This window comes from Monocercomonoides exilis (assembly GCF_001643675.1).
Source record: "Monocercomonoides exilis strain PA203 chromosome Unknown scaffold15-1837935, whole genome shotgun sequence".
Classification (NCBI taxonomy): domain Eukaryota; phylum Preaxostyla; order Oxymonadida; family Polymastigidae; genus Monocercomonoides; species Monocercomonoides exilis.
In genome coordinates this window covers 1,816,859-1,837,935 of record NW_027150560.1, presented here as the reverse complement: position 1 = coordinate 1,837,935, position 21,077 = coordinate 1,816,859, and the positions used below count along the sequence as shown (strand labels likewise).

Below are 21,077 nucleotides of genomic sequence, written 5' to 3'. Positions count from 1 at the left end.
CTGTTCGTTTGAGGGATGAAAAGAAGCGACAATGAAGCGAGTGTGCTTGTGTCGAAAAGCGAGAAGGGATCACAGTGAGGATAAGAGACTGCTTGTTTGTGGATGACAAAGCAGAGACAAGCGACAAGGGAGGGGATGCTGTTTGGACTGCACAAAGCAGGAAGGCTTAGCATGGTGAAGACAACGATGAGTCGGTGCAGCTGCGAGAGCAACAGCGGGAAAGGCGGAGGGGTGTATCTGGAGAGCAAAGAAAGGGGCGCTGAGCTTTGTGTTTGAGAAGGTGAGCTTCAGCGCAAACACAGCAGGGGTGGGGAACGACATATTTGTCGAGTGCTACAACATCTCGTGCCAGATCAACGAGACTCAGTTCCGCTTCGATCTTCGGGAAGAGAGCTATGCTCGGCTGAATGCGATATATGGGTCGGATGCCACAGAACACACAGGAAGCACGAATCTGATAGACTTCATCACAATCCACCAGAGCGACACAATCATCGTGTCAGGCAATAGTGGAGTGGATGAACGGCAGTGTGGCACACGCTCTCTGCCGTGCCAGTCCATTGACTATGGACTTGCACATCTGACTGCGGACTTCATCAGTCAGATGTTTGTTGATGGGGAGAGTGCGATCAAGGGAAGTGGAACTGGACGAGATGAGCCTGAGCTCAAGAAGCCGCGATCTGTGCAATGTTGAAGTGGAGTCGAGGATCGAATGCACAAGGGCGAGTGTGATATCGACATCCAACACAGTGACTATTTCGAGTGAGGTTTGTATTTGATATGGAATTTGCATCTTCTCACGTTGCACTGGTTGAGCCAGACAGCGGATTGGTGGAAATGGTCAACTGCTCGTTCAGCTCAAAACACACAGAACCTGCTGAAACTCGTTTGCAAGCACAAATACCGTTTCACATCATTCAAATTGCCTCGGGGAGATGTGTTCTAGATGGATGCTGCGTGGCAGACGTTGCACTTTCTGTGGCTGCAATATGCATTGCATCACCTATCCAATTTGTTGTTTGCGTGTTCTGCAACTTGGCAACCAGCGATCCGCTCATTGATGTCACAGGAAGTGGAGAAATTCTGCGAATCATCTGGAATTGGCGAATGTCACCGTCTCCAAAGAGGACTTTCTTTGCTGTCGTGCTCAGGCGTGAGAAGAAAAATGAAACTTAACAATTGCTCGATCAAAAATTCAGCACAAGACAATTCAAGAGGATGCTCATCACATTGGGCAACTGCTCAGACGCAGTGATGGACAGTTGCCTCTTGGATGGGAATTCAAGCGAATGCGATACAAAAGAATCACAAAGAAGGTTATCCAACAAAGTGTTTAATGAAGCGGAAAATGAAACATGCAGATGGAATGGTTCAATTGTTGATTTTTCTAGTAGTTCCGTGATGATGAAAGACACAACAATCTGCAACTCCTCAAAGGGAGGGATAACTGTGAGTGGAGGAAGTGTTGAATTGAAATGGGTTATTTGAGAATAACAACCCTTCAATAGCAAATTACCCATCATTGAGAAGAAATATCATCTGTTCAGATTCAGGAACATTTAATGTGATGAGTCTGAAAGGAGGAGATGGATGGAAGGATAATACCTCACTTTGGATGTTGAATGATGGGTGCAGCTTTGAAGGGATTATTTCTGAAAGGGCATCACCATTTTTCATTCCAGTGTTAGAGAGTGTCGAAGCAAATGAGAAAGGAGAAGAAATGGAGGTTGTGTTCAAAGGAAGCTGCTTCTCCCTTGCAACTTGTCATTCATGATTGTGAAGCAGATTGGAGAAGAAAAGCAGATTGAGAAATATGGGTTTAATGAGAGTGGATATGTCAGAGACAGAGGTTAAAGGGAGGTGAAACGGGAAACAATTAGCGAGGCAGGAGATGAGGCAGAGGTGAGTGTGTGCATTCTGTTTGGGGACGGAAATAATCCATCGTCACTGATTCTTTCATTCTGAAGAACAGAAGTGAGCCTAAAGCTAATGGGGATGAAAGGATTGTTGAAGGAGGAAAAGAAGGAAATCGTATTGGTTGTTGATTGTTTGCATTGCGATTGTTGTAATACTGTTTGTGGTCATTATTGTTCTGGCTATTCGGTGGAGGAAGGAAAAGAATGAAGCAGATGATCTGAGAGAGATTGTGAATGATAATATCAAAAAGGATCCGAAGGCATTTGAGATGGTGACGATGGAGATGTCACCTGAGGAGTGGAGGAGAGCAGAGAGGGATGCAGAGAAAAGAATGAGGAAAGGATGAAGAAGAGAATATATGACACGAATCTGCAACATTCAGAGTCATCTGAACATCTTCTATCTGAGAGTGGCTCAACAGAATACATTTTGGGAAGAGATTCAGATAAGATCCCTCAATGGATGTTGGAGAAAGATGAAGAAGAAGAGATAAGGAAGAGAACGCCATCACCTTCCATTTCATCCACTTCAACCACATCAACAACTGATTCAGATTCCACGTTTGTTCGAGGAGGATTTGTGTCCGACAACCTCATCGATGTCAAACTTGGTGGATGCAATGGCCTGTTCATCACCTCATGAGAAGTTGATAGTGGATTTGAGGGATTCCCTGTTTATGTTGTTGCACGGGAAAAATGAGAAGAAGGAGATGGCAATTGACACTCTTCAAGAGAGAAATGGCAGCTGCTCAAATCCTGTTCTGGGTGGCAAATGGAGCGCTCCATTCATTTGATGAAATGGAAAACCTCTTCAGTCGCTGGGCAGTCTGAGTCCGCACATTGTGCTGTTCTCCGAGCACATGGTCATCTGCATCACCATGCACTCAGATTGTTCATCAGGCTCAGACACTTCGTCCTCCATATCTTCAGCAACAGTTGTGACATCAGCAAGTGATGTTGAAAGTGATTCTCTGCCCTCATCTGCCTTTGAGGATGACGAAGACAACAGAAAGGAGTGTTTGAGGTGGAAGGCACCAGAGCTGCTGAATGGAACAAAGAAACATGCGACGAAGAAGACGGTGGTGTTCTCGATAGGGATGATGCTGTGGGAGTGTTTGACACTGCAGATTCCGTTTGGGGAGTATGAGGCTGAGACGGCTGGAGAGAAGATAAAGAATGGGGAGAGGCCAGGAATGGAGAGCATACGTGGATCAGAGATGTGCGAAGCGGTGGAAAACGGGTTGGATGGAAATCCAGAAAGGAGAGCATCGTTGATGCAGGTGAAGCGATATCTGGTTGGGCGCTTGCCATCGGGGTACACGATGGCGACAGTGTCGGATGCAATTGCATATTGCGAAGGGTCGGAGGAATGCGGGTCAGAATACATTGAGCGGAGCGGGGTTATTGTGAAGCTGGGTTCTGGATCTGAAAGCGAAACACAAACAAGAGGGAGCAGTGGATGAAGCAGAATGGAGAGTTGGGGGCAGCCACAGATGAATCACTTGAAAAGGAAAAAGAAAGATAAACGCTGGCATATTTCTCAGAATAAAGAATGATTGGAGATGAACAAAAAATTAAATGGTGCACTATTCTTAATTTCGTTGGATTTATCCAAACATAAAGCGTTGGACAAAGGCATTTGCAAAAGGCACCATTTAATTTTGATTTATTTAATTATTATTCAAACGCACTTTTTTGTTTTGTTGAGCAAATTACAGAAAAACTTTTGTTGAAGGAAATTTTGCGTGTGTGAAAAGGCATTTTCCAAAACTTCTCGCTGGTGTTTTCTGGCATTCGTATCAAAGCAGCAGCTAATGTGTGCAATTATTTTAAACACTGAATTACTTTTTTCTCGCTAATATTGTCTAATTGCTTCTTTCAAACATCATTTCAATATTCTGGTATGTTGTGTATATGCACTTATTATAATAATCTTTTTTGTTTCTCAAAAGATTTGATTGAAGCTTGTTATTTCGAATTTAAAGCTATAATAACACCATTTCAATAAGACTTTTTTTTTCTTTTGTAAATAATTATTCTCTCATATATCTGCTTTTTGTCATTGCCATAGTTTAGTCTGAAAAATGAAATCTCAATAATTGCATGCAGTTTCTGCTTAAACTCCTATTTTCTCTCTTGACAATTGCAGATTTTTCGTTTTTCAAAAATGCCCAAAAGTTATTCAAAATCAAAATAAAAAAAAAAATAAAAAATAAAAAAATCAAAAAACTTTCAAACAAATTCGAAATATTTGACAATAATCAAAAATAGCAATTAACGTTTATTAAATGGAGATTAGAATATTTTGTTCTTGCGATTAAAAAAATTATTAATTCATTATTTATTAACCACATAAAAAATAATTCCAAATGGAAATATTTGTGCTCATAATAGGGCTCACTTTTTATGGAGCATTTCCTTTATTGACATTATTTATTTATTTTTGTCTGTTAATTTCAGAAAAGAATATGACAGCTTTTAGCACATATATAAACATTTCAGACATATCTTCCACAATTTATCAACAATTTGTTTTGGTAAAGGGTCACTTATTGACTCCTTCTTATTTTGCACAGATAACTTAAAAAGTTTTTATTATTTGATATTTCATATTGATTTTTGAATTTGGGATTGTGCGAATATATGGATGATTGCTTTTGAAATCACATGTTTTCAATCAAATTTTTCGATTTGAAAAATTATTGAATATCAATGAACAAACAATGAAAAGTGATAACACCTTTTCGTGATAATTTTATCATGAACAAATCACAATCAATGATTTTTGAAACAATTATTATTCATTCAACATTCGAATAGTTAAGTTCTTGTTAAAGACAAAATACATTTATTCAAACAACTTTTCGATAAAAGTTATGATTTCAAAAATAATCGCACACATGTCAAAATGCCTTTGGATCAATAAATCTGATTCTAAAGGAAACTTATAAAAGTATCAATCTTCAGAATGGATTGAGCTTAAAACCCTCGTCAGCCTTCAAACATTTATCAACGATTTCATTGTTCGAATGATTAGTAATTTCTTTATGCAGGGTCAGTAATTTATCGGTACCCAAAAAATTAATCGGGACCTAAAATTTCTGGCTCCCAAGAGCACTTTTAGAAAAAAATAAAATAACAGAAACTCTTCAAAATATTTTTATTTTCTTTTCCTGAAAATATTTTATTTTTTTATTTTTTGAATTTTCGTGAAAAGATCTCGAATATTTTGTTTTATTTTTAAGATCAAAGGCTTGCCGGTGGAAGCACAAGCTTCTTGTTTTGAGTGTTCTGGGTGTTGCCATTACCACAGAACTTGACTATTTAATTCTTTTATTAATTTTTTTTATTAAACACTTCGTTTTTTATTATTATTATTTCCATTTAACAATATACAGATGAAATTTTAATAAACATTGAAGTTTGCAATTGTTTTGTTTTTATGTGTTGATTAATTGATGAAATGCAAATAAATGTGTCTATCACGAAATTTTTTTAACATGATTATTTGATTAAAAAATAAATGGAACAATAAAAATCAAAAACAAGAAAATTATAATTATAATTATTTATTTAAAAAAAAGATTTTCTCTTTTGAGAATTTCTTTATTTGTCATAATTATCAATTTTCAATCAATTAATCAACACATAAAAACAAAACAATTGCAAACTTCAATGTTTATTAAAATTTCATCTGTATATTGTTAAATGGAAATAATAATAATAAAAAACGAAGTGTTTAATAAAAAAAATTAATAAAAGAATTAAATAGTCAAGTTCTGTGGTAATGGCAACACCCAGAACACTCAAAACAAGAAGCTTGTGCTTCCACCGGCAAGCCTTTGATCTTAAAAATAAAACAAAATATTCGAGATCTTTTCACGAAAATTCAAAAAATAAAAAAATAAAATATTTTCAGGAAAAGAAAATAAAAATATTTTGAAGAGTTTCTGTTATTTTATTTTTTTCTAAAAGTGCTCTTGGGAGCCAGAAATTTTAGGTCCCGATTAATTTTTTGGGTACCGATAAATTACTGACCCTGCATAAAGAAATTACTAATCATTCGAACAATGAAATCGTTGATAAATGTTTGAAGGCTGACGAGGGTTTTAAGCTCAATCCATTCTGAAGATTGATACTTTTATAAGTTTCCTTTAGAATCAGATTTATTGATCCAAAGGCATTTTGACATGTGTGCGATTATTTTTGAAATCATAACTTTTATCGAAAAGTTGTTTGAATAAATGTATTTTGTCTTTAACAAGAACTTAACTATTCGAATGTTGAATGAATAATAATTGTTTCAAAAATCATTGATTGTGATTTGTTCATGATAAAATTATCACGAAAAGGTGTTATCACTTTTCATTGTTTGTTCATTGATATTCAATAATTTTTCAAATCGAAAAATTTGATTGAAAACATGTGATTTCAAAAGCAATCATCCATATATTCGCACAATCCCAAATTCAAAAATCAATATGAAATATCAAATAATAAAAACTTTTTAAGTTATCTGTGCAAAATAAGAAGGAGTCAATAAGTGACCCTTTACCAAAACAAATTGTTGATAAATTGTGGAAGATATGTCTGAAATGTTTATATATGTGCTAAAAGCTGTCATATTCTTTTCTGAAATTAACAGACAAAAAATAAATAAATAATGTCAATAAAGGAAATGCTCCATAAAAAGTGAGCCCTATTATGAGCACAAATATTTCCATTTGGAATTATTTTTTATGTGGTTAATAAATAATGAATTAATAATTTTTTTTAATCGCAAGAACAAAATATTCTAATCTCCATTTAATAAACGTTAATTGCTATTTTTGATTATTGTCAAATATTTCGAATTTGTTTGAAAGTTTTTTGATTTTTTTTATTTTTTATTTTTTTTTTTTTATTTTGATTTTGAATAACTTTTGGGCATTTTTGAAAAACGAAAAATCTGCAATTGTCAAGAGAGAAAATAGGAGTTTAAGCAGAAACTGCATGCAATTATTGAGATTTCATTTTTCAGACTAAACTATGGCAATGACAAAAAGCAGATATATGAGAGAATAATTATTTACAAAAGAAAAAAAAAGTCTTATTGGAAATGGTGTTATTATAGCTTTAAATTCGAAATAACAAGCTTCAATCAAATCTTTTTGAGAAACAAAAAAGATTATTATAATAAGTGCATATACACAACATACCAGAATATTGAAATGATGTTTGAAAGAAGCAATTAGACAATATTAGCGAGAAAAAAGTAATTCAGTGTTTAAAATAATTGCACACATTAGCTGCTGCTTTGATACGAATGCCAGAAAACACCAGCGAGAAGTTTTGGAAAATGCCTTTTCACACACGCAAAATTTCCTTCAACAAAAAGTTTTTCTGTAATTTGCTCAACAAAACAAAAAAGTGCGTTTGAATAATAATTAAATAAATCAAAATTAAATGGTGCCTTTTGCAAATGCCTTTGTCCAACGCTTTATGTTTGGATAAATCCAACGAAATTAAGAATAGTGCACCATTTAATTTTTTGTTCATCTCCAATCATTCTTTATTCTGAGAAATATGCCAGCGTTTATCTTTCTTTTTTCCTTTTCAAGTGATTCATCTGTGGCTGCCCCCAACTCTCCATTCTGCTTCATCCACTGCTCCCTCTTGTTTGTGTTTCGCTTTCAGATCCAGAACCCAGCTTCACAATAACCCCGCTCCGCTCAATGTATTCTGACCCGCATTCCTCCGACCCTTCGCAATATGCAATTGCATCCGACACTGTCGCCATCGTGTACCCCGATGGCAAGCGCCCAACCAGATATCGCTTCACCTGCATCAACGATGCTCTCCTTTCTGGATTTCCATCCAACCCGTTTTCCACCGCTTCGCACATCTCTGATCCACGTATGCTCTCCATTCCTGGCCTCTCCCCATTCTTTATCTTCTCTCCAGCCGTCTCAGCCTCATACTCCCCAAACGGAATCTGCAGTGTCAAACACTCCCACAGCATCATCCCTATCGAGAACACCACCGTCTTCTTCGTCGCATGTTTCTTTGTTCCATTCAGCAGCTCTGGTGCCTTCCACCTCAAACACTCCTTTCTGTTGTCTTCGTCATCCTCAAAGGCAGATGAGGGCAGAGAATCACTTTCAACATCACTTGCTGATGTCACAACTGTTGCTGAAGATATGGAGGACGAAGTGTCTGAGCCTGATGAACAATCTGAGTGCATGGTGATGCAGATGACCATGTGCTCGGAGAACAGCACAATGTGCGGACTCAGACTGCCCAGCGACTGAAGAGGGTTTTCCATTTCATCAAATGAATGGAGCGCTCCATTTGCCACCCAGAACAGGATTTGAGCAGCTGCCATTTCTCTCTCTTGAAGAGTGTCAATTGCCATCTCCTTCTTCTCATTTTTCCCGTGCAACAACATAAACAGGGAATCCCTCAAATCCACTATCAACTTCTCATGAGGTGATGAACAGGCCATTGCATCCACCAAGTTTGACATCGATGAGGTTGTCGGACACAAATCCTCTCCTCGAACAAACGTGGAATCTGAATCAGTTGTTGATGTGGTTGAAGTGGATGAAATGGAAGGTGATGGCGTTCTCTTCCTTATCTCTTCTTCTTCATCTTTCTCCAACATCCATTGAGGGATCTTATCTGAATCTCTTCCCAAAATGTATTCTGTTGAGCCACTCTCAGATAGAAGATGTTCAGATGACTCTGAATGTTGCAGATTCGTGTCATATATTCTCTTCTTCATCCTTTCCTCATTCTTTTTCTCTGCATCCCTCTCTGCTCTCCTCCACTGCTCCTCAGGTGACATCTCCATCGTCACCATCTCAAATGCCTTCGGATCCTTTTTGATATTATCATTCACAATCTCTCTCAGATCATCTGCTTCATTCTTTTCCTTCCTCCACCGAATAGCCAGAACAATAATGACCACAAACAGTATTACAACAATCGCAATGCAAACAATCAACAACCAATACGATTTCCCTTCTTTTCCTCCTTCAACAATCCTTTCATCCCCATTAGCTTTAGGCTCACTTCTGTTCTTCAGAATGAAAGAATCAGTGGACGATGGATTATTTCCGTCCCCAAACAGAATGCACACACTCACCTCTGCCTCATCTCCTGCCTCGCTAATTGTTTCCCGTTTCACCCTCCCTTTAACCTCTGTCTCTGACACATATCCACTCTCATTAAACCCATATTTCTCAATCTGCTTTTCTTCTCCAATCTGCTTCACAATCATGAATGACAAGTTGCATGGGAGAAGAAGCTTCCCTTTGAACACAACCTCCATTTCTGCTCCTTTCTCATTTGCTTCAACACTCTCCAACACAGGAATGAAAAATGGTGATGCCCTTTCAGAAATAATCCCTTCAAAGCTGCACCCATCATTCAACATCCAAAGTGAGGTATTATCCTTCCATCCATCTCCTCCTTTCAGACTCATCACATTAAATGTTCCTGAATCTGAACAGATGATATTTCTTCTCAATGATGGGTAATTTGCTATTGAAGGGTTGTTATTCTCAAATAACCCCATTTCAATTCCAACACTTCCTCCACTCACAGTTATCCCTCCCTTTGAGGAGTTGCAGATTGTTGTGTCTTTCATCATCACGGAACTACTAGAAAAATCAACAATTGAACCATTCCATCTGCATGTTTCATTTTCCGCTTCATTAAACACTTTGTTGGATAACCTTCTTTGTGATTCTTTTGTATCGCATTCGCTTGAATTCCCATCCAAGAGGCAACTGTCCATCACTGCGTCAGAGCAGTTGCCCAATGTGATGAGCATCCCTCTTGAATTGTCTTGTGCTGAATTTTTGATCGAGCAATTGTTAAGTTTCATTTTTCTTCTCACGCCTGAGCACGACAGCAAAGAAAGTCCTCTTTTTGAGACGGTGACATTCGCCAATTCCAGATGATTCGCAGAAATTTCTCCACTTCCTGTGACATCAATGAGCGGATCGCTGGTTGCCAAGTCGCAGAACACGCAAGAAGAAACAACAAATTGGATAGGTGATGCAATGCATATTGCAGCCACAGAAAGCGCAACGTCTGCCACGCAGCATCCATCTAGAACACATCTCCCCGAGGCAATTTGAATGATGTGAAACGGTATTTGTGCTTGCAAACGAGCTTCAGCAGGTTCTGTGTGCTTCGAGCTGAACGAGCAGTTGACCATTTCCACCAATCCGCTGTCTGGCTCAACCAGTGCAACGTGAGAAGATGCAAATTCCATATCAAATACAAACCTCACTCTCGAAATAGTCACTGTGTTGGATGTCGATATCACACTCGCCCTTGTGCATTCGATCCTCGACTCCACTTCAACATTGCACAGATCGCGGCTTCTTGAGCTCAGGCTCATCTCGTCCAGTTCCACTTCCCCCTTGATCGCACTCTCCCCATCAACAAACATCTGACTGATGAAGTCCGCAGTCAGATGCGCCAGTCCATAATCTATGGACTGGCACGGCAGAGAGCGTGTGCCACACTGCCGTTCATCCACTCCACTATTGCCTGACACGATGATTGTGTCGCTCTGGTGGATTGTGATGAAGTCTATCAGATTCGTGCTTCCTGTGTGTTCTGTGGCATCCGACCCATATATCGCATTCAGCCGAGCATAGCTCTCTTCCCGAAGATCGAAGCGGAACTGAGTCTCGTTGATCTGGCACGAGATGTTGTAGCACTCGACAAATATGTCGTTCCCCACCCCTGCTGTGTTTGCGCTGAAGCTCACCTTCTCAAACACAAAGCTCAGCGCCCCTCTTTCTTTGCTCTCCAGATACACCCCTCCGCCTTTCCCGCTGTTGCTCTCGCAGCTGCACCGACTCATCGTTGTCTTCACCATGCTAAGCCTTCCTGCTTTGTGCAGTCCAAACAGCATCCCCCCTCCCTTGTCGCTTGTCTCTGCTTTGCCATCCACAAGCAAGCAGTCTCTTATCCTCACTGTGATCCCCTTCTCGCTTTTCGACACAAGCACACTCGCTTCATTGTCGCTTCTTTTCATCCCCTCAAACGAACAGTTCTCCATGTCCATGCTGCTCGCTGCATTCCCATCGTTTGTGCTGTGCTGGGTACAACATTCCCCCACAGATATCACACATCCTCCTGTTTCGTTTAGCGATGAAATGTGCATGTTCGATAAGTTGCACTCGGCACCCACCTCCTCAACCTGCAAAACACTTTTGCCCACACAACTCGAGTCCATCGACAAGCCATTCACACCAAGCACACCGGCATTGACATCAACAAACACGCACTCAAACCCGTTGTTCAACTGTGCTTCTGAGTGAAACGCGCATTCTTTAATCCATAGCTCCCCACCCTTGTTAGAAATAACTGCCCTTGCTGTGCTCTCAAACCCTGCTGTCATCAGCACCTTGATCTCCCTCAATGAGAGCGATACACTGTTGCAGATGAAATACTCCAGTGGCCCTTCATATGCCTTCTCCAAGCGCAAAACCGCCTTGCCGCTTGCCTCTCCCCCAGCTTCTGCATTTTCGATCTCATATCTGGTTCCGTCGAAGGCGTCTCGTATCGGCGTCGACCCTGCTATTCGCAACGCCTTCGCTCCCTCGCCTTCCTTCACCTGGCTGATGCCTTTCCACAGTGTTCTGCATGGCTCTTTCTTGCTCCCGCACCGAGCAACATCAAACCCTTCGTTGGACACATAAACCTCACTCGAAGTGTACGAAACAAGAAACACAAACAGATCGATATTTGTGTGGACTCCATCGCTCCCCACAAACAGCGTTCTGTCATCTTTCATTGTCGAATAATCAAACCTGTATGTTTCTCCTCTCACTGTGCTGTTCAGATCTGCTGCCAAGATAAATGCATTCTTCCCCATCCAGGCCACATTACCTCCAAACACAACATCACTTTCGAAGACAAGTCCATTCTCGCTCGTGCACTTTTGGCTATTCACATACAGGAACCCTCCTTTCCCTCTCTCTGCATTGATTAAACAGAATGATGCATTTGTTGATCTGGTTACAAGCTCATCTTCTTCACTCAGCTCCACTTTTGCAACACCTCCTTCAGCACCTGCTGTGTTCTTGATGAATGAGAAGTTGTTGCTTTCAAGCAGCACAGAAGATGATATCAAAAATGGAGTCACACCAAACATGCAGTCTTGCAGAGTGCACCCTCTCATCGAGCATGTCCCATTTGTTGTGACAATTAGCGAATACTCAACAACAGCCCCAGACTCCATGGCAAATGTGCAGTTATTCAGCTGAAGAATCCCACTCGATGTCACAATTGATTTCACCATCGGCTCAAACGCCGATGGCGTTTCCATCCTCAATGATTGGAGCATCAGCGATGCCTTCGATGCCAGAACAGACATAGCGACACTTCCTCTGATAGTCTCTGCAAATCGGATAACCTTTTGCGGTATTTCATCTCCTTCCTTCCCCAGCCCTTCAATTCTCAGTGCACTAGAAAATGTGAAGAAATCCATGATTTCTCCTTTGTCCTTCACCCACAATCTCCCCTCCCCCGCAATCCCGCTTCTGTCAACATGCCCTATCCCGCTCCAAATTGTGCTGCACGCATATGCCTCGCTTCCGCACCCTGCTGTATCATACCCTTCTGCAGACACATACACTTCCCCGGCCTTCCTTTCAACAACAAACAGCCGAAGATCCACACACTCTCCAAAATACTCTCTGTCCACCCCCTTCATATCAACTCCAACCCCATCATCCCCGTCATACTCAAAGGCCAGTCGAGCAGCTCTCACACTCTCATTCAGCACTTGACACATGATAAATAAATCATTCCCTTCATGTGCCTCGTTGCCTTTGAACTTCATTCCAGACAGCAGATAGTTTCCAGCGCATCCATCCCCCAATCCCATGAATATCCCTCCTCCTCTCCCGCTTTCTTTCTCCGTCTCACACTTCGTCATCCATGACAGCTCCACTGAAAATGCATCCTCTCCCTCCATTTCGCTCTCCACGCATCCACCCCTGCTGCTCTGTGTCCTGATCTCTTCAAAAACACAGCGCTCACATATCCTCAGGCGCGATCCCTCTTTCGATGTGATCAGTGCACCTGCATTCGTCCTGCATCCCCTTGCGGTTGTGTTTTTCAACACAACATCAGATCCCGCTCTTCCGTCAATCATCCCTTTTCCGTCTGTGTCCGCACTGTTAATGCTGCTGTTCTCAAAAGTCACACAACAGCCCCTGCATGCAGCAACCCCTCCTCCAACAAATTCAACCCCACTGATTTCTGTCCTGTCCATCCGAACAACCCCACCTTTCCCAATCACAATCCATCTCCCACAGCTGTTTGTCCCACTTTCTGTGCACACAAATGCGCAATCGGCAAATGAGCACTGCCCAACACCGACTTCCACAACTGACTGTTCTTCAGATGCTCCAGAATAGGCATCGGGGAGCACAAACAGAAGAAATGAGAATGTCATGTATGTCAGTGCTTCCCCTTGCACAAGCTCAAACTTTCCGCTCTCTTCCACACTCACTTCCTGTTTCTCCCCATTCCCTTGTATTGTCAGCGACTTTCCCTCCCTGTTGATCACTCTCTCCACACTTGCTGCTCCATCCAACTCCATGATCACATGAACATCCTTCAGCCGCTCAAACCCCACATCCACAGACACACACGGGTTTTCTCTCAGCCCGCAGTTCTCCCCGGCATTCCCTGTGCCACTCACAAACATGTATGAACTCAGCGATGGGAACAGGTAATTAATGATCGAGTCTTCCTTTCCCGCCTCTGTCAGCTCCGCCACCCACATCTTCTTCTGTGCTGTTTCGTTCGTTGCAGATCCATACCACAGTGCTGGCAGAATCACCAGCCAAGGCGAGTCGCACACCAAAAACACATCCTCCCCCTTTTCTGCAACATTGTTTGTGAACTCGTTCATCTTCATCGAATACTCTATCTTTGTTGTTTCAAACACCACATGCACCCCTCCCCCCTTTCCGCTGTCCGACGGCACCCCACATCTGTCCACTTTGTTGTGCTCAAACACGAACTTCCCCCCATCCCCCACACTCACCATTATCCCTCCTCCAAATGTGTAATCTGCTTCGCACTCACACCTCTCAAACACACAGTCCTCAATCTCCCACGCTCTCATACTCCCCACTTTCCCACTCATCACTCCTCCATTCCCTTCATATCTTCTCACCTCGCACAATGTGCTGTTCCTCATCTCCAACCCCACATCCTCTCCAATGTCAATCTCGTTCCCATTCCCAAAATTCGTCTCCTTTATTGTCGTGTTTCTAATGCTCACAATCTTTCCTCTTCTCATTTCCAACACACTCCCTTCATCTTCTCTCCCCGTGTTTCGTATCGTCGCCTCATCAAGTTCCACTTCCACTTCGCTCCCATCAGTAACAATTAGCCCACATCCTCTCATTGTCACTTCTTCAAATCTGCACTTCACAAGCTCCATTTTACCTCCTTTCCCCTTCAAACATTCCACACACATATTCGATGCTCCTGCCTCTGTACAAAATGAGCATCCTTCAAATCTCAGAACACCATCGCTGCACATGAACAGACATGTTCGGGCTGATCCCTCAAACGACCAAGCACAAAACATCAGAGAGCGAAATGTGATTTTCTCCTTCGTCTCAACCAAGCATTCTTTCGCTCCTCCTCCAACTTCTCCTTCTTCTCCATCGCTTTCTTCTCTCATCACAATACGTTCCATTTCCACTTCTCCGTCAATGACCATTGGCTGCATATACAGTATCATTTCTTTGTGAATCGTGAAAGTGCTCATCAGCCGCAATGCCGCTGCTGATCTTGCCCCAAACACCGCTGCTCCTGCATACGGCACTGAAGAGCATGGAAAGTCGGAATACCCGCAGCTCGGATAGTCCATCCCGCCATTTTCCCCATGCACATACCCCACACTCGGCTTTTCCCGAAAGAAAGGCACAATGGGGATCACCTCTGAAACCCTTCCGTTCTCAATCCCCATCAGCTCGATCAAATTCGGATTGTCCTCAACATCTTTCACAAATGAGAAACTAAATGAAACCTCATTCACCACTTCCGGCAGATTCTTGCACTCCACCATCACATTGCTCCCGCCATGCGTAGCATCGTTTGCAGAGCCATCCACCCCAAATGTCACCCCAATAATCCCAAAATCTCTTCCCCCTTCCTCACATCGCAACAAAAGCCCCCCTCCATAGCCTCCAACACGCCCTTCTCCACCTGCCCTGCATCCCCCAACATATGTCACATCATCCCCACCCCCAATCCTCACCTTCCCTGTTCCTTCCACAACCACATTCATTCCTCCGCCACACCCCTTTGCTGTTCCACAACCCTCTATCCAAACATCACTCATTCTCATCTCCTTTCCGCTCCCAATAACCCCATTCACCACACTCCCATTCCCATCTGCCTGCATGATCCCCTCAAATGTGCTGTTCTTCATTTCCAGCATCCCACCTTCCCGATCCCACACAACCCCTCCCCCAGAATTGCTGCAGTGCTTCACACTCATGTTCACAGCTGTGAACGAACCCTCTGATGTGTACACAACAAGCCCGTCTGCATCTGTGATCCGAACATTGCTCATGTTTATCGAGTCAAGAATGCTCGCCCCATTGCCGTTCGAGCTGATGAACGAAATCCCCTCAAACTCAACAGACTCGATGCTGAACCCAGTGATCGAAAGACGCCCACTGCTCTGACTCACAAACGAACACTTGCATCTGCCAGCAGATGAGCCACACACAGCTGAGCAGTCTTCGATCCAAAGCTCGCTTCTGTCTCCGCTCACCAAAAATATGCTTGATTGTACCAGTGGCAGTGCTGCTGGAAGGACACACAAGAACTGATAAAACCTCACATATGAGTCAATCCCAATCATGCATGTCCCGCTCGATTCATTCCCAACCATTTCCATTCGTGTCTTCGAAGCTGTCCCACAGAAGTCGTATCCCTCACTTGCACTCAGCGACACACTCTCTCCAAACAGATACGAGTCGCCAAACGCCAGAGCATGCTGTTTCCCGATCACCCTCCTCACAGCATAGTCCACACACTTACATCGGAACTGCTCATGCCCACACACAACCACATCATGCCCGTCGTTCCCCATGTGCATGCATGGCGGATCATCACACAGATAATACATCAGCGGAATCGTCAGATCGCTCCACTTCGAATCCACCCCCATTGCTGCTCTTGTGCTTCCTGTCAACGGAATTGCAAACAGGATGTGTTCTTTTGTGACGCTTGCTTTCAGGTCAGGAGATGCCACAAACAGGTCAGCTCCGTATTCCGCTTGGTTTGCCTCAAATGCAAGGGTTGCTGACAGCTCAAACAGCACACCTGCATCCAGCACATTCAACAGCAAACCCCCTCCTTTCCCGTTTGTCCCGCCTTCTGAGGGTGCCTGACATCCTTCAAACCGTGTCGACGACACATGAAGCTCACTCGAGACATCCAGCATAGCATATACTCCTCCTCCACAGCTTCCATCTCCATCCACTTTGCAGGCGCTGAATGAGCAGTTCTCTATCCACACGCTCTGCTTCCTCCCACACAATTCATCCAGCTCCAGGCACGCCCCGCCTCCACCGCTCCTGCCAATGCTCATGAACGATGTGTTTTTCATCTTCAGCGATGATCCCTCTGCAAAATGGATCAGCCCTCCCGACCCCAGCACAACATTCGCAATAGTGCTGTTGTGGATTGTGGTTGGGCTGCTTGTTGCCAGTTCAATGATCCCTTGGCTTCCACTTCTGCCCTCGCTAACTCTCATCTGGTTCATCGTCATCTGGTCGACGGTGCAGGCCCCGCTTCCATTCACAAGCACCACATAACTCCCAAACGTCACTTCTCTCTCGCCTCCACAGCTCACCCTCAGCATCTGCACGCTCCCTCCACTCACACTCACAAACCCGTATTCCACCCCACTCCCACCCCTGGCCCCATCAATCGCACAGTCGATGAATTTCACATCGCCTGCCGATGAATATACAAATGTCGAGCGGCTGCCGATCGAAGCCCCCAGCTCAAAGCTGATGTTCGTGAATGTGGCTGTGACGCTGCTCATCACCAGTGCATCCTGCACTTTCGGTCCTGCTGCCTCCACTTTCACTCCCTCACTTTTGCTGCTCGCATCCACCTCATACGGTCCTTTGTCCAGCTTCGTCTCCTCATCAAACACAAATGTCTCTGCCAGCCTCAATATCCGCTTCGAGTTCGGGAACCGATATGTCCCAGCGCTTCCGATCGTTTTGCACATGTAGTCTGCAAATCCACACAGCCTGAAGTCCTGCCCCACTGCCTTCCCACCCACATATGCGGGTGGCTGGAACTCCCGCAGAAACAGAACCAGTGGGACAATCAGCACTGCATTGCTGCTCTCCATCCCACTCAGCTCATCAAAGTCTGCTCTATTTACCCCGGTCTCCGCATTGAATCCGATTGAACTGCTGTTCACAGCTGTCGACAAGTCTGGTGCTGCCACAAACATGTTCCTCCCTTTCCAGGCCTTGCACTCCCTGAATGTGCACTTTTTCACACTGAACTCCCAATCACTCCCTGAGCACAGAAGATACACCCCTCCTCCTTTCCTTTTCGCTGCTTCTTCCAACTGGACACAGCACCCATCAAACCCCACTTCCAAATTGCCTCCTATCCTCACATTGCCTCCAGACCCCAGCGAAACAAACACCCCTCCTCCGTTTCCACATGTGCACACACAGTTCTTCATTGTTGTGTTTTCCACACCAATCACGCTTCCTCCGCCCACACTGACAGAGAAAGCAGCCCCATCTCCATCTGTGCGCGTGATGTTCTCCAGCGTCACATTCGCCAAGCTCGATGCTCCAGCTCCAGATGGCTCTTTCTCGCTGAACACCACCACAGACAGCACCATGTTCTCAACCCTTGTGCTTTCCATTCGCATCTGAGACTGATATATCAAAAAGGGTGATGTGCTCACCACCAAGTCTGCTGTTCCCACATCCTGCGAGCTGATTGTGATGCAACACAGCGAGAGTGTGCCTGACACTGAAGTCATCTCAAACAGCCGCGGTGATGGTGATGCCCTGGATGTGTGCAGTATCTTCATCGAGGCGGCACTCAATGCCCCATCCCCGATCCTCACCATTGCCGATGACCCTCCCATCAGCTCCGATTTCACTATCGTCCCGCTGTCCCCAAACCCATTCATCACAATCGTCTTTCTCCCCACCTCCACCGTTCTTGCGATCCTGAATGTGCACTCCGCCAGCTGCAGCCGCTGCTCCCCAACTGAGCTTGCCTGATCCACTGCATATTCCACTGTCTTGCACCCATCCCACTCGTATATCCCACATCCAACCTCTTCTCTTCCCTCCGCATCCACATATCTCCTCAGAATCCCCACACTCAGCCACTCGTTCTTTGTTCCAAATCGAGAGTGCCACACACTGCTTCCACTTGTCTTCGTTGTGAATGACGACACACTCAGCACCGTGGTCTCTGGCATATATGAAAATGAGTCTCGTATTGACACATCATCTCCATTTCCATCTCCTGCTGTGTTGTTGTGGAAGAAACAGAAATACAACCATGGCTTTTCTGAAATCGTTCCATATGCATCCCTCCAATAGATAGATATTGCTCCTCCTGATATTTTTGTGAAACCATTTAAAAATAAACTTTCAGATATGGAATATGGCTGAAACATATTGTGTAAACAAATGAAAGCGCATGTTGTCAGATTTGAATCTGAAAGAGTGAATGAACAATTACAAACAACAGGAACAGTTAATTCATTATCAGAATGGATTACATTAAAAGATTGCAAACGAAAAGCTCCAGAATCGCTATTTGAACAATTATTTGAACATGAATTCCCCATTTTTAAATTTGCAATTCCAGTAAGCATTCCAAATGATCCAGATCCTCCGGAACAGTTAAATCCTTTTGAATTCTGCAAAGAAACATTGTAACCAGGATATATCATTACTGCTCCACCATATCTTAAGCAAATACAATTGTCGAAGATGCAACTGTCAATAACAACAACTGTCTCTGAATTTCCATGAATGCCAATGGCACCTCCACAAACTGATAAGTCCCAATCCTCTGAGCTTTCTGGAGTCAACGCTGATGAAACATTATGCCATTCACAGTTTGAGAATGAGTGTGATCCACCTTCAAAAGTCTTTCTCTCCATGTTGCTGTTCCCAGAAAATGATGTTTTGGCACAGTTCATGAATGAGTTGTTGAACGATTGGAATGAAGCACCTGGGGCATTGACTGACTCAAATACACCTCCATCAAATGCATCATGCACAGACACAAAAGAGCAACTTTCAGCTCGTGTTTGCAATCTGTGAAATCTATAGGAATTGGGAAGGATGTGATGCTTGCAAGAAGAAATGTTGCAGAATATGGAATTTCCCACATTAACCTCAGCAAGTGATGGCGAAGAAAGAAATGGCGGGGATGCAACTGAGATTGATGAAAACAGTGACTGCTCAACAATCAGCATTCCAGTTGATGATGTTCTTTTGGAATATCTGTTCTCATGCTCTTTCGGAGAGCCAACAAGAGAAGGCGAACTGATCTCTTTGTTTTCAACAATCAGTGTGGCATTCATCAAGTGAAGGCTAGAATCCTCAACAAGGAACGGATGTTCATTGTGGCTGCTTCTGTCAACAATCTCAATCTTGGTGCCTTCAACATCCGATGAGAAAACACAGCAGACAGCACTTCCATCTCCTTTCTGCACAATTCTGATGTTTTCCAATTCACATGTTGAATTCGAGAAAATGATTGATCCTTCGATTGTGCTTTTCCTGCTCCCAATGTTGATGTTTACCAACTCATCAATTCTTTTTAATTCATTTTTCTCTTCATTGAATGTTGACAAAATAGAATGTGTATTCAAAGAATCTGCAATGAAAATCATCAAAATAACATTTAACGATTTGAATTTGTTGATTATTTTCATTTTTTTCTTTTCCTTTTCGTTATCCATATATTGAAATAAACACTAAGTTTGGGTTTTGATCCATCAATATTCTTGAATTTTTATCCATCCAAAACAAATTATGTGAAATTTCTTTGTTTCACATGTTCAATTTCAATTAATTCAAAGAGATGAATTTTATATTTAATGTTTGAAAAAGTTATTGATGTATTGTCAGTTATGAAATGAATAAGATTTCGGAATTAATTTCATATTCATCATTAAAAAACGTTTCATTGGGTTTCAACTAAACTGACACTTTTTTAAAACCCAAACTATTTTATGAAAATTCGAATTGCTCGATGAATTTCAAAAATAAAATTTTAATTAGGGTGATTTATTAACCCGAATATTTTTTTGAAAACACGAATAAAAAATAATCAAATTTATTTTTGTTATTGTGTATTGATTTCGTTCTTTAAAAAGTATTAATAATAAATATAATCAACAAGCTCTCGTTTGACAATTTTTCGAGTATTTCTTTCTTTTTTTTCATCATCAGAAAAATCATCATTTTAAATTTTCAATGGGTTGAATTTTCTTTTTTTCGGTTTTTCATCTTCAAACAAAGCCTTTTCAATTTCTTCATTATCTTTTTCTTCATTTTTTGACTCTTTTCTTTCATCCTTTTCTTTTTTCCATTCTATTAAGAATTATTCATCGGTAATTAATTTTCCAAAATAATCAAACCTTTTTGTTCTTTTCTTCGGAGTTACAGAAGGTTCTTTTGGCAGCTTCGCTAACACTTCGTGCCACTGATGTGACAGTACTCCGCTCTTCGCAAATGATGATTTGATTGTAGAAGGCAGCAAAGACGTTTGTAAAGCTTGTGGAAGCACATCAGCCAGCGCTTCTCGTCGCAAAACAACAGAAGAAGAAGAATGTGCTTCATAATAAGCATTTATTGTCTTTTTAAAAACAGCACACACTCCACGATCCAACGGCTGTGCGATGTGAGTGGTGTGGGGTACGAAGGTGACCACATCTATTGAAGAATCGGCGAACTTCTTCCACAAGTCAGGCTGCGCTCTCGAAGAATGAGAATCAAGAAAAAGAAGGCAACGTTCATCATTCTTCTTCAAAGTTTCTCTTCTTTGCGCGATTCATGGAAGCAACACTTCTTCAGCATATTTGAGGAATAGCGCTTCAGTCAT

At 42.5% G+C, this 21,077-nt stretch overlaps 5 protein-coding genes across 5 annotated transcripts; 4 read left to right on the top strand and 1 right to left on the bottom strand.

Annotated features, from left to right (window-relative positions):
* Positions 1-102: 102 nt before the first annotated feature.
* MONOS_17412 (uncharacterized protein) lies at positions 103-694 on the top strand (the record flags this gene model as incomplete). Its single annotated transcript, XM_067870331.1, has 2 exons — positions 103-270; positions 353-694. The coding sequence occupies 2 exons, from the start codon at positions 103-105 to the stop codon at positions 692-694; spliced, it is 510 nt and encodes a 169-aa protein (XP_067730177.1).
* An 86-nt stretch (positions 695-780) lies between these two features.
* Positions 781-1,176, top strand: MONOS_17411 (uncharacterized protein; the record flags this gene model as incomplete). The annotated part of the gene is made up of 1 exon (XM_067870330.1): positions 781-1,176. One exon carries the CDS (start codon positions 781-783, stop codon positions 1,174-1,176), a length of 396 nt encoding a protein of 131 aa, XP_067730176.1.
* A 594-nt stretch (positions 1,177-1,770) lies between these two features.
* Positions 1,771-2,559, top strand: MONOS_17410 (uncharacterized protein; the record flags this gene model as incomplete). The annotated part of the gene is made up of 2 exons (XM_067870329.1): positions 1,771-1,849; positions 2,300-2,559. The coding sequence occupies 2 exons, from the start codon at positions 1,771-1,773 to the stop codon at positions 2,557-2,559; spliced, it is 339 nt and encodes a 112-aa protein (XP_067730175.1).
* A 217-nt stretch (positions 2,560-2,776) lies between these two features.
* MONOS_17409 (uncharacterized protein) lies at positions 2,777-3,379 on the top strand (the record flags this gene model as incomplete). The annotated part of the gene is made up of 1 exon (XM_067870327.1): positions 2,777-3,379. The coding sequence occupies one exon, from the start codon at positions 2,777-2,779 to the stop codon at positions 3,377-3,379; it is 603 nt and encodes a 200-aa protein (XP_067730174.1).
* A 3,535-nt stretch (positions 3,380-6,914) lies between these two features.
* MONOS_15240fu15241 (uncharacterized protein) lies at positions 6,915-19,932 on the bottom strand (the record flags this gene model as incomplete). Its single annotated transcript, XM_067868106.1, has 1 exon — positions 6,915-19,932. One exon carries the CDS (start codon positions 19,930-19,932, stop codon positions 7,555-7,557), a length of 12,378 nt encoding a protein of 4,125 aa, XP_067730173.1. The 3' UTR covers positions 6,915-7,554.
* Between the last annotated feature and the right edge of the window lie 1,145 nt (positions 19,933-21,077).